The sequence below is a fragment of the Myotis brandtii genome, unplaced genomic scaffold, assembly GCF_000412655.1.
Source record: "Myotis brandtii unplaced genomic scaffold, ASM41265v1 scaffold529, whole genome shotgun sequence".
Classification (NCBI taxonomy): Eukaryota; Metazoa; Chordata; class Mammalia; order Chiroptera; family Vespertilionidae; genus Myotis; species Myotis brandtii.
In genome coordinates, this window is record NW_005369934.1 from 2,626,319 (window position 1) to 2,639,709 (window position 13,391).

Here is a 13,391-nt window from a genome sequence, read left to right on the forward strand (position 1 = left end):
AATATATTTTATTGATTTTTTACAGAGAGGAAGGGAGAGGGATAGAGAGTTAGAAACATCGATGAGAGAGAAACATCAATCAGCTGCCTCCTGCACACTCCCCACTGGGGATGTGCCCGCAACCAAGGTACATGCCCTTGACCGGAATCAAACCTGGGACCCTTGAGTCTGCATGCTAATGCTCTATCCACTGAGCCAAACCGGTTAGGGCAATTAATTCCCTTTTAATGTGCACGAATTTTGTGCACCGGGCTACTAGTAACAACATATTCTCCAAAAGATAATTTATGTGCAAATTCACAGTGTTCAGATCCAGGAAGTTTGAGGTTTGAGAACTAACATTATCTAGACCGCAGTATTTATGGTCTTGATCGCTGAATATAATTTATTTATTCTGTGGTTAGCAGATTCAGAGTGATCTCAAAACTAATTCCCAGGCCTCAGCTATTCCCTGAGGCTCGAAGAACTCCCAAATGGGAAAACTATAAATCTGGTTTCCTCACAGAGCTTTCATCCACTTGTACTTCAATACCATCTCTTCTCCCCCAGTAAAGATCGAACAATTTTCGGAGTATCAGGAAGATTCTGAAAATATCTGACAAAGTGTAGAAAAATACAGATTGGAAATTTAATGAGCCATGGTTCATGACAAGAGTGAATGGCAAAGTAATAAATTAGAATAATAACATTAAAAGTAATAATAAGAACAAAGGTAACAATATACATTGTACTTTATAGTATACAAAGCATTTATAAAACAATTTAGAAAGGCAGAGAAAGATATGAAAAGGAAGAAGGGAGAGAAGTAAGGAGGATGGGATGATAGGATGGTAGGGGGTAAGCAGAGAATGGTGAGATGAAGAAGAGATGGAACTAAAGTAGTCTCAAACATTTTTCTTACATATAGGAAAGAAAAACAAAGATTAAGAGTGCAAAAAAGGGCCTCGATAAAATGTCATTCCTACACACTTCTGTAGACAATGAATGTCATCCAGCACACTGCTAACAGTTGCCTGAGAACTCTTCAGAATAGGTGACCACTGAATAGCAGTCAAACTAAGGGCTTGATTGCTTTAGCGTCATTAAGTCATAGATAAATACTGAAATGACATGAATAAACCATATGTGGCTTGGGAGTAAGAAGAGGGGTAGAAGGAATAAGAAGAAAAATGTAGTGATTTAGAATCTTTATTATAGGACCTTAAAGTCTGAAATAACGGAAGCTACATGTATAAAACATCTCTTCCCTCCCCTCATTAATTCAATACACTTCAGTCATCATTTATTAAGCATAAATCATGTAGTAGCCACTGTGCTATTTGTTGTGGACATAAATATCTACCGAAGGTCTCAGAAAGGCCTGGTCTATGTACCTAGCATGTCTAGATATTTGTGTGTATACACACACACACACACACACACACACACACACACAACCTTAAAACTAATATTTGAATTCAAAAACAATAATAACAAAAATGGACAAATTCATGAATATTTGCTCACTTAGCTCTGTACTAATAAAGTGCACAATATGCATTTTCTGGCATAATCCTCAAAAATCACAATGGGGCATAAAGTATCGGTACCCTTCACCTTAAAATGAGGAAGTAGAGTTCAAAGACATTAGACAACTTGCCCAATACATATAATCATAAGACATCCAGGTTCTGAGTCCTGGCAATTAGTTTCCATTGGTCTCCAGGACCCTGAATTTAAGATGTTAAAAAAAAAAAAAGGTGGTCAATAGTTCTCTCCAGCTTCTTGGGCAGAACCCAGATTGGCATGGAAAATGCACTCTGAGAAAGAAGAATGTCAGGAAACCTGAGGTCCATTCTAGAACACAGCCTAATGGTTGTCTTTGACCAACAAGATAAATACAGGAAGCCATCAAAAATGGTTTATGATTAACCATGAGTTGGATTTATGAATAATTGATGGTTAAAAATTGCTCTTGCTAGACGGGTGTGCTCAATGGTTAAGCATCAACCTATGAACCAGGAGGTCAGGGTTTAATTCCTTGTCAGGTCACATGCCCGGGTTGCAGGTTCAATCCCCAGTAGGGGGTATGCAGGAGACAGCCGATCAATGATTCTCTCTTATCATTGATGTTCCTATCTCTCTCTCCCTCTCTTTTCTTCTCTGAAATCAATAAAAATATTGTTTTTAAAAGAATCCTCTTTAACAGCAACATCAAATAATCTGCAGCACAGCCACACAACTGTTTGGTCAGAATACTGAAAAACAATTTTTTTTCTGAGACAAAAGAAGGGAAATACACTGAGGTGAAAGTAACATGACTTATTCCCAAGATGGGCTCCTAAAATGAATGAGCATGAAGTATTAGACAAAGAATCTTAGATAACCTAGGAGATGTCACACAAAAACTACATATCCCAGTCTTACTGGGTGTTACTTATCTGGTGGGGCTTGTTTAAGGTCTCTTGTATATAAATTTAATTCTAAAGAAAACTGAATAATACTTAACGTAATGTCCATTCAATCAGGAGAGCCACTGAAAAATTTAATCCCAACCTCTTGGTGTTCTTTCCTTACCTTCAAAGTAAGAAATGCCCTAACTATATACACTGAGTGGCCAGATTATTATGACCACCCCATCAGTACAATGAAGTGAATTAGTTATGCAAATAATAATAATAATAAAACCTTGAGAGTATTTGCTTAGAAAGTTTTCAATATTCAGTATTTTTGGAAGTGTCAATGAAGTACTGATGGGGTGGTCATAATAATCTGGCCGGTCATAATAATCTGGCCACTCAGTGTAGATTGCACACCTGAGGATTTGCCTTTCTTTCAATATTTGACATAGAGGAGGTATTCCCCAAAGTAATGGAACAGTATTCATTAAGGAGTGCTCAGTGGCAAGTTGGCAAAGGCTAGGAAGAGAAATAATAGTATTTCTAACAACCGAGTCTGTTGATGTTGAGAGGATGCCAAGAGAAAGGTTTCAAGCAGTAGGAGGAGTGAAAAAGCAAGATGCATAAGAAGGAGGTGAGTGTGAATTAGAGAAAGAGGGCTTGTATTCTACTACCGATTAAGTGCTTACTATTATGAGAGCTAAAAACTCTTCAAAATGAATAAATGGGTTAAATAGAATGGGGATTACCATTTAAATAGAACGTTCTAACTTTGCTTCAGATCTGGGGAATTCTACAAAACCACAAAGGAGAAAATTAGGTGAGCAAAATAGTTTAATTTGAATTTATTTCAGAAGAGAAGCTGAGGAAAATTTCTGCAGTTAAGTAATGACATTTTGAATTAGGAGACGTTTATATGAAAGCAATGTCCAAGGATAAAGTTAAATAGTAAGAAATTTCAAAAAGACCTAGGAAAAATCTGAGCTAGAGACCTGAGGCACTTTAGAAAGAGGAACAAAGAAAATGCAAGCTCTCTCTATATATAGGAAATAATTAGAAAAGTAGAATTTGACCTATATTAAAGGAAAATATTACACATGCCTATGAGTAAAGCATAGGAAGACACACACAAACACACACATTCCTTCCTACCTTAGAAACCCCCTAAAAATCTTAATCATAATGCTACTTTTGTTCCTTTTCTAGTCTAAATAAAACATGAATTGTTGCCTATTGCCTGTTATCAGTTTATCCACACTGTGGATTAAATAGAAAAATTAATATTAATTGAGGGTGCCATTTTTCTGCAACATTTATTTAAATAAGTCAGAGGCACAGCGATTATTAAAACAAGGCATAGTTCCAAATTATGTACCATGTCATATATGCTAATATGACAAGAAAAGCCAAAGTCTTAACTAGTGTCCCCATTGAAAGATGCCCTTATAAACCCCAAAATGTAATCCCCATTCCAGAAGTTAAATTATACAGCAAAATATTTTCTCAGAATATGAAAGCCTTGTATACTGTAAAAAGAATAAAAGTTCACAATGAAAAATCTTTCTAATTATAATTTCCAATTATAAAGTCTTCTCACAAAACTTCAATTTAGTTTTTATTTATTTACTGATCTGATTTAAGTGTTTTGTGCGTTTGCTTTCTTTTAACAAACTTGAGTGGTTAGGATTATCTTTTTAATTTAAATTTCATAAGAAAGAGAATCACAATGCACATTCCCTGACCAGATTGTATGCGTGGCCTATTTATTCGAAATGTTTGATTCCACATGGATTTCCTCTCTTTTATTTATAGCTTCCAGAAAGAATTCTAATAAATTAGCAACTCAAGGGCAACCAATTAGGGCTCCAGGCCCTGAGAGCACAGTACCTCCGGCCTGCCACCTGCAATGGCCTCTAGGACCAGGGAAGGCAGACAAAGCCTGAACTTCTGAGTGGAGCAGGAACCAAGTATGAGCCACAAGTGGGTGGTCCAGTGAGGTCAGGGTTAAAGTTCACAGAATAATTTGGAAATTATTCTCAGCTTGGATCTCCTTTATGAGGCCTGAGAATACACCCTTTAATTAGAATACAATTTCCAAAGCAGCCACTCCCTTGACTTTCCAGAGCTCAGTTATTCTCAGAAAAGTAAAAACAGCCTCATCAAACTGACAGCTAACAGTCCCCTATAAATTATGCCTTAAATGTCCAACAAAGCAGGCAGCAGGCATCCGGGACAAGGAGATGTTAGCTGTCAGCCCTCGCTAACCACGCTCAAGAATAGGTAGAGAAAGAGAAGTCATATTAAACAGAGCCACTCTCCTTCACTTCTTGCTTATGCAGCCGAGCTGTCCCATGGAAGCTTGGAAAAAAAGAGTGGGTTGTACATTTGAAAATGTTCCCACACCCCAGCTGGCCTCACTTTTCTGCTGATCCCTCCATCCAGTGAACCTCACACTACAGTGGGAACACTGAAATCAATTCCATGAGAGCAGCTGTCTGCCTCTTCCATGGTGCTCGGGGCTCCACACAGGACTCCTGGAACGGGAGCCAGTCTGATCCTGACTCACCACAGATGTTCCCCTCCTCCCCCACGTAGCTCTGAGCCAGAGCCTTCTTTCCAGGGCCTATTGTTATTACGAAAGATTCAGTGGGCCCACAGAATGTGCCAGATGTTGAAGCAAGAGGAAAACACACATCTCCCTAACTGCAGGGTTAAGAGTGACAAACATTAAATTACATGGAGATGGCCAAACACTCTATGGGAAAGGCTAAAGAAGGAAATTCGGGCAGCTTTGTAGCGCTTTATATTAAGGATTTGGAATAGGAGAAGCTATCACAATATCAAACTTTCAAATACTCTCATACTTGAGTCTGGGTTAAAGATGACATAAATGTTCCATTTCGGCAAATCCAGATATCCAGATATCAAATCCTTCCTGTAGACCGAATAAAATCGCCTTTGTCAGGAAAATAACAAAAAGGTAGTTTTTTAAATTTGTTAACAGAATTCCAGACCCAATAAAATCGCCTTTGTCAGGAAAAGTGTGACCAGGAAAACAACAAAAAGGTAGTTTTTTAAATTTGTTAACAGAATTCAGAATCCAATGTCACCCACAAATACATTTAGAAATTATTGCCAGTTTATGTTTCAGGAAGGAGCCGCATTACTGTCATTGGCCATTATCTTTTGAAGATCCATTCATCTGTCCGTTTTCCCAGCAGCACTCTCAGATGGGGCAATACATCTCAATATTTCTCTCTCTCTCTCTCTCTCTCTCTCTCTCTCTCTCATTCTCTCTCTCTCGACAACAGAGTACTTCATTTTAAATCCATTCCATTTATGGTATGAATTTCTGTGACTATAAGTTTTATCAAATAGCACAAAAAATTTTAACACATTAAATATGACTCTCCAAATCCTTATGCAATAGTGGTTGTATTTCGGTTTTTGTCTTAAGAGTTCTTATTCAGGTTTTCTTTATGTGGGTCTTGGGAAGGGAGAGTAGGGAATTAAATCAATTAAATGAAACACACACACTTAAAATTCTGTAACTATGAAATAAAATGAGAAAACAATCATGCTCCCCAAGGCGGAGATAAAATTGTTTCTGAGACCTCCTCTAGCCCTCACTAACTCTCTGGTTGTTAGGAAATCATAGATAAAATATGATCTTGTCAATATCTTAAAAAACTATGTTTCATAATAGCAGAGTCAACATTTAAATGGAAGACAATCAATATAAATGTTTTGGGAATAAATGTTCAGTTGAAATAATGTTTATTTGATTCTTTGGAAAAAGCTATATAAATTTTGCTGGTCACTAATTTTTTGCTGTTTTTGTTTTTCATCCTCACCAGGGGATATTTTTTCCATTGATTTTTGGAAAGAGTGGAAGGAGGGGGAGAGACAGAGAGAGAGAGAAACATCAATGTGAGAGAGAGACATATCAACTGGTTACCTCCTGCATGCGCCTCAATCTGCGGACCAACACTCTATCCATGAGCAAAACCGGCTAGGGCACTCCTCACTAATTTCTGAGCCTAATTTCCTTTCCATTCTATTCTCTAAGGCAAAAATTTGAAAAAAGATAATGTCTTAAAATCAAATTAAAACACATTCACTTTTAGAGTTTTTGTTTGAAATCTTTAAATTTCCTTCAATAGTGTTTTTATTGCTACTTTATGTTTTCTACTAAGTTGGTTTTTTCCTGTTTCTACTTTCTTCAGTTAAGGACAGATAATGGGCATTCTAGAGAGGAAAAGAAACATTCAAAGATTCAAAGTAAATCTAATATGTAACACAAGAAAGGGTCTATATAATGAGGTTGTCTGACCTGAAGAATTAAATTAAAAATAATGCTTGATTTCCAGAAAAGAATTATTTTCCTCTGTTCGTGCTGGGACTAGAATAAGACATGGCAACATGGTTACAATGAAGGAGAATTCCAAAATATATATATTCCTATGCTCTTCCAGGTGAGGCATAGCAGTGATCTTTATACTTATTCATTTACTACAGAGAACAATTCATTACATGATCAATTCATCTTGAACCTGCCTGAGGGAACTTAGTGACCAGAACTTAAGCCCCAGAGGAGAACCTGACAGGAAATCAGCATTCTGGATAGCACCCAAAAGATTCTGCTATTTCCAGACATTCCCAGAGTAAAATGAAAATATGCCATAGCTTTTGTATACATTTTACACGGCAATCTTAGGAAGAGGAAAACAATTTTTAAAAAAGAAAAAAGGAGAAGGAGAAAGAGTGATAAACATTTTAATTATTAAAAAAAAAAGTTTGGAATCATTTGACTTACAAGAACAGGGACTGAAATGGCATTACCAAAGTATTCATTATTGTCCTTCAGCTCTGACTTTATATTTTTAGTTTCACAGTCACTTAGAATTGTCTGACTTTCACTTAGTCACTGCTCAAATAGGAATTAAGTTTTATCTACATCTCTCTAAGAACTGAGTCCAAAATTTATTGCTCAATAAATTCTTCATTTCTAAAGAAAGGATGAAAACTGAGAGTATTATTTATATCTTAGTTATAGCCCTATTATTGTAAAATTCTAATGAAAACACTTTCAGATAAATTCTGAAAATTCTGATTTATAGATTTTCAACAAAATAATATGGAACAATTAACTCAGAGCATAGTATCACAGTCATATCCCCAAATTACTGCAATTTGCTCTAAAAGTACTTACTTCTGATGAGTTCATCCTCTGAACAATTTCCCCAAATGAACTGGTCTTGCATCTCTCCATGTGTGAAGCAGCTATTGGTGGCATGAGTTATATCTCTCTCAGTATTTTCTTTTTCACATTTATCTGAATAAAAAAATATACATATATTTATCATCATTAAATGTTGCATATCTTTCTCTACTTTTTTTATTTTATAGATTTTTTTAAATTCTTCTAAATCTGCCAAAATTTAAGAAAATGGGAGCAATAACTCTACTGACTGTTGCATACATATTGACTCAATAACATTTTTACTGAGCACCTATTACATGCCTAGCATTGAAGAAACAGAGATGTCTACAGGAAAAAATAATCTGTCAAGATTATTGTAAACAAATTGTCAGAACATGGTAAGTGATCAGCCATGACAGAGAAACGTGAAAAGGTTATATCAAGGATGAAAATGAGTAAGTCCACAGGGAGCAGTCAGGAAAGCACCAAAGGAAAGGAGAGTCCAATGAGAGATGAAAGTCAGATGGCAGCTGAAGGAGAAGTGAGGAGGTACAGAATTCTCTTCTTAGAAACCTGGGAAAGAGTCAAGGATTGTGCTATAAATTCTCAGAGAGGAAAGGTGTTTAGGATGAGAAATCTATATGTGGATTTATGGGTTCTCAGGGGGAAAGCCAATAAGTAAGGAAAAGGAACAGCTTATTGGAAACACAGCAATGGTCTTTAAAAGATTACTGGGAATTCTAAAAGTAAAGATGGGAGAAAAGCCATTCCAGGTGGAAAAAGAGTGTGGGCAAACTCCAATAGCAGACTTGGGCAAAGGTTCCAACTCTGGACTGAAGTACTCTAGAGGGGCATTAGGAGATAAGTTAGGAAAGGTCTGAATAGAGACATAGAATGGATCTTTTTAGGTGAGAATCTAGATCTAATTTAAAAGCAAAAAAGGTGAGTAAAAGTAACCACTGAAGCTTTATGAATCGCCTAATCAGTCATACTTTAGGAAGATTAGTAAATTCGTATACACTAGTGGTTCTCAATCCTGACTGCACTTTAACTCACTTGGGCCGCTTTTTAAAAAACAGATTTCTCGGCCCCATCACCAAAGATTCTATTTCAGTTTAGGGGAGGGGCGCTTAGGTTATCCCACTGCACTTACATCCTTGAAAATCACTGTAGCCTAGGAGTAATGGGGAGAACAGAGCAAGGAGGACAAAGGAGACGTGGCATAGTCCAAGTAGAAGGTGATGAGAGTTTAACCAAATGGATAACAAGATGGGAAAGGGGTAGATGTGAGACACTGACCAGAGGCTTGCGCAGATCACTGGGAAGATGGGATTGGTGTGGATTTGACAGAAAACCTGGAGACCAGGAAAATAATGTACGAATTTAAAACATTAGATACACAGAGTAGATGTTTAGGCAGTGTGCTCGGCAATGGAGATACAATGAATTAGGAGACGCAACCCCAGCCTTCATGCAGTCTAGTGGATGAGTGTAGTGCTGGATATTGGAATTTGCAAATCACAAATGAAGTTATATCTAGAAACAGTCACTTTCCTAAACTTGGTTGCTGAAGCCGACCAAAGGACTAGGCTCACCCAAAGAGTGGAATACATGGAAAGAAGTGCCTCAAGTGGGGTCTGCCCCATGAGAAAGGATCAAAGAAGGAAGAGAAGCAACATGATGTCAAGCCCTGGAAGCAAGGAAAGAGATTCAAACAGAAGTTGTTAGTCAACTGTATTAACATTCCCACTGAAAGGGGAAAAAAATTCTGCACATGTACCATGGGGATTTCACAACTATTAAAAAACTCTGATACAAAACACATTTCAGCACATGGAAACAGAGGAACACCGACTTAGGACCAAATCCAGAGGCTAAGAACCAAAAAACCAAAATCAGGTCTTGAATGCTTAGTATTTGTAGTAAGCAAAACCACATTCAGATGGCAGTAAAATATAAATTAGGAGCATGCTAAACCAATATGTTCTAGATTTATGTAACATTTACTCAGCATTATCACAGAGAAAATGTAATCTTCCCGAGATCTGTTATTTTCAATTAAAATCTTTACTTTTTTAAACAACTCCAGATATCTTTCCACGGCTGCAGTCAACTCAAGGCCTTTCTGAGATGAGCAACAGAAAAGGCTTTTATATAAACTCACTTGTACACGTGAAATCTCTCATCAGCAGAGGCCCGCATAATTTGCTATTACTGTTATGTAGCTGACGGCCGCCAGGTGTCGTGCTAGTAGGCTTATTCAATTAGTAACTTTAATTGAAGCTGAATGAAATTAATTATATAATTTTGAGTTGTTCAAATATAATTCCATTAAAATTAATTCATGAAACCAGGGCATTATGAAGCATTGCTGACTAAAAGGTATGAATAGGTATGAGTAAAGCCTCTAGACACACTTGACTTAAATTTGAATCGTGTCCAATATTCAAGTGCTAAACAGAGAACCTCTCAATTCTCCACTGAGTAAATGCAATTGTCACACAGATTTAGTACTGACCCTCTCCTAAGAGGAAAATAAAGTTCTTAATGCTCTAAATATTTATTAAGAAACAGTTGATCGCATGTGTTATGGTTTTGTTTTTGTTTTTTTTTCAGTTTCCTTATTTGTGAAACTCTAGAATTAGGTGATCCCAGAATCCTTCTCAAATTAAAAAAACAAAAAACTATCATTCTCATTCTCTAGCTTATTATGTTCATGAAATAATAAATGATATGTAATTACTACTAAATCACAATCATCAGTCTATCCAACTTTGCCTCCTTTAAAAACTAAATGTCTTGCCTCAAAATATCAGGCTTTTGCTATAATCCACAGCACCCAGCCCAAAGCAAGGCTCAGAAAGGATTCCGTGTATAAAATTTAAATTGGCATTGCCAATTCTCCACTCTATAAATGAAACTTCTCTGAGCACTTGACTAGCCTATGACTTTCTAATGTATGTACATTATTTTATGAACATCCCTTTAATATTTAAGAAATACCTATGTGGCAGCCTCATAAATGGTGCACAGTTACATCCAACATTGATTGAAGAAATGTAGGGAGAGAGAACGAGATCTAATAGATAAACACTTGTAAAATGGGCACCATGATGTCCAGCCACAGAAACAACCTTACTACAACCTCCAATAGGTCAGGTCAGCCACTACTCATCACAATGACAAAAGAGTAGTTTCTGAAAGCAAATCTCTGTGATCGCTGTATGTTTGCTGTGTCACATCTGTATTACAGAAGCAGAGGCCATGGTCATCAGGTTTAATCAGTTCCTTTCTGGATTTGTGGACGTTTATAGATGCAATTCAATTACCCCAGGGGCCTGAAAGACAAATCCTACAGGCAAGCAAGTGATTTCAATGATGCATGAAATCAGTCTGTACCTTTCTACAAGATTTCTATATATACCTCCAACAAGCATTCCTATACATCTTCGCAATTTTCTCTTAAAAGGAAGACTTCATCATCTCAATTAGGCTAATCTAAGTCAATGGTTCTTTTTGCCTTTTTTTTTCCCTTTCTTGTAGCACTCTTTAAACATAAAAAATGCACAGAGGTCTCAATTTGGGTGGTGTGGGGTACGGGGATGTCATTATCATATATGGCCAGATTATAGGTAGGTTATTGGTTCTAAGTAAGTTCTTCTGCACTAAACAATTAGAGAAAACTTAGACAAGCCTGTCAAATATTACTTGGATAGTAATATGTGTAAATTACAAGCAAATATACCTTGCTTCTTGTCACAGTATTCCAAGTAATCAATATATAATTTTATCTAGTCACTAATTAATAGAAATATAAATCAATTGTACTAGTAGATGAATACATAATATGTTTTAGATATATTAAAATGAAAAGCAAAGACACTTTTAAAGTAGCACTAGACCAAAATATACTTTTATATCACTGACATTTGTTTCTGAAAGGCTAGCTCCCAGGCATTCTAGTTAGCCTACTATAAACACAGAAGTGCAGAAGAATCTTTGGATAAAGAAAAAAGTGTTGTCCCTGCTACAAATCTTCTAGCTGGGAAAACCAAACATACCTATAAAACAATCAAGCAACTACAAAACAAAAGATAATGAAAACTGACCTGGGTCATAATTCTGGCTCAAAGACTGACCGGCTGTGTGACTGGGGCTGGGCCTCACTCCCTTAAAGGGGAAATGAGGGCATTGAGCTGGATGCTTACAGAGGCCTTTCTTGGCTCTAAAATTCTGTAAATCTGACTCGGCACAAGACCTAAACAATAGGGCCAAACTTCATATCTGCACTGAAGGGCGTTTAGAATGGAGTAGAGGGAATCACTGAAAAGCCTTTGTAAGGCATTGAATTTGAGTTAAAAGTGACAAGCATGAATTAAGCAAAAGAATCAAAGAAAAAGAGTTCTAAATGATGAATTTAAATTCAATATTTCCTATTCAGAAATGACTGTCTTACGGGATCAATACTCTTTATTTTTTGCTATTTTTCTTAAGAAGGGCATGAATGGTAAGAAGCAATCTCTTTCCAATCTTGCTTATTCTTGCAGAAGGAGCATGAGAAAGATTCAGGTAAGTAGAATTTCCATTTAGTTGAAAATTCTATATTATATTACCTGGTTGGCATTACCCAAACTTAAAACTTTGAAGATTTCACTTATCTCAGACAGTTGGGGAATAAAATAACTGAAAGGAGATTAACAAGAGAAAAATCTAACAGCATTAAAAATAAGTAACTTGGATAGTAATATGTGTAAAATACTATATGTGTCATATAATAGCCACTCAGCTGGTATGCAGTTGTTAAATAAATACAAATAAAAAATGCAATACCTCCTTTTGTTGAAAGAATACACTAATGATTTTTTGCAATTACAGTATTAGCAATTTTCAAAGGACTTTTACATATAATATTTATTTGATCTTCAGAACTATGAATGATATAAAGAAGAAAATGTTAGCTTAATTTTACTGGTGAGAATACAAAAGTGAGTCTCAGAGATAGATATTCAGTTGGAAGCAGGGTGTTAAAATCCAGAATTGGAAAGGACCTTTCAAGTTCAGCTAATTTAATACCCTACCTAGTACAGAAAGTCCCACTGCAATGCTCAGCCCGTCCCCCAAATTATAAGGAAAGGGAACACATTCTGTTCTTAAGTCAGTTGGTTCATTAGCAACTTATTCTTCATTTGGAACATGCATCTGTTGTCAGGTAATTTGCAACTAGTTGCAGTTCTGCCCACAATAGGTAGAAACAGTAAACTAAACTTTTCTGTAAGACAACCAATCCAATATATTACCTCACTAGCTAAATGTTTTTTTAATTAACAGTGAGGATGAAATTAGCTTGTCAAAGTTGCTAATGAACTTCCAAATACAGTATAAAATTCTGTGTAGTCCAAGGTTTTCCAAAAAAAATAAGGACAATATTGTCGTGTAAAAGTCGAGTTATTTGAATCCTTCCTGATAATAACAAGACTCTCATTAGGTTCTCTGGGACAGAAATACTATCCCTAAAGTGTACTTTGCACTGGAGAAGTGGTTACGAGCACAGGATCTGAAATGATGGTGTAGTCCACCATTAGCGGTATGGATCCTGGGAAAGTTCATCTTTGTCAGCTTCTTCATCTGTACAATGGGAATAACAAGAATTCCCTACATCATAAGGTGGGGGTGGAAATAAATGGAATCATGCCTGGAAAGCAGTGTCTGGTATGTAATAAAGGCTTGGCTCACACTTGCTATTACTAAGTGTTATTGCAATAAGCACCTTTTTAAATCCTACTATAAATTCATCAGGGAGAAGCGGTTGA

The 13,391-nt window shown here is 36.4% G+C and overlaps 1 protein-coding gene across 2 annotated transcripts in view; it reads right to left on the reverse strand.

The window, feature by feature from the left end:
* The window catches only part of MDFIC (MyoD family inhibitor domain containing), a 69,924-nt gene extending 62,215 nt beyond the window's left edge, over positions 1–7,709 (reverse strand). For both annotated transcript variants that reach the window (XM_014548946.1, XM_014548945.1), the window contains exon 1: positions 7,591–7,709. In XM_014548946.1, coding sequence (XP_014404432.1) covers positions 7,591–7,642 — 52 coding nt within the window. In that variant the 5' untranslated portion in view covers positions 7,643–7,709. The remainder of the gene's footprint in view (positions 1–7,590) is intronic.
* Positions 7,710–13,391: the final 5,682 nt, after the last annotated feature.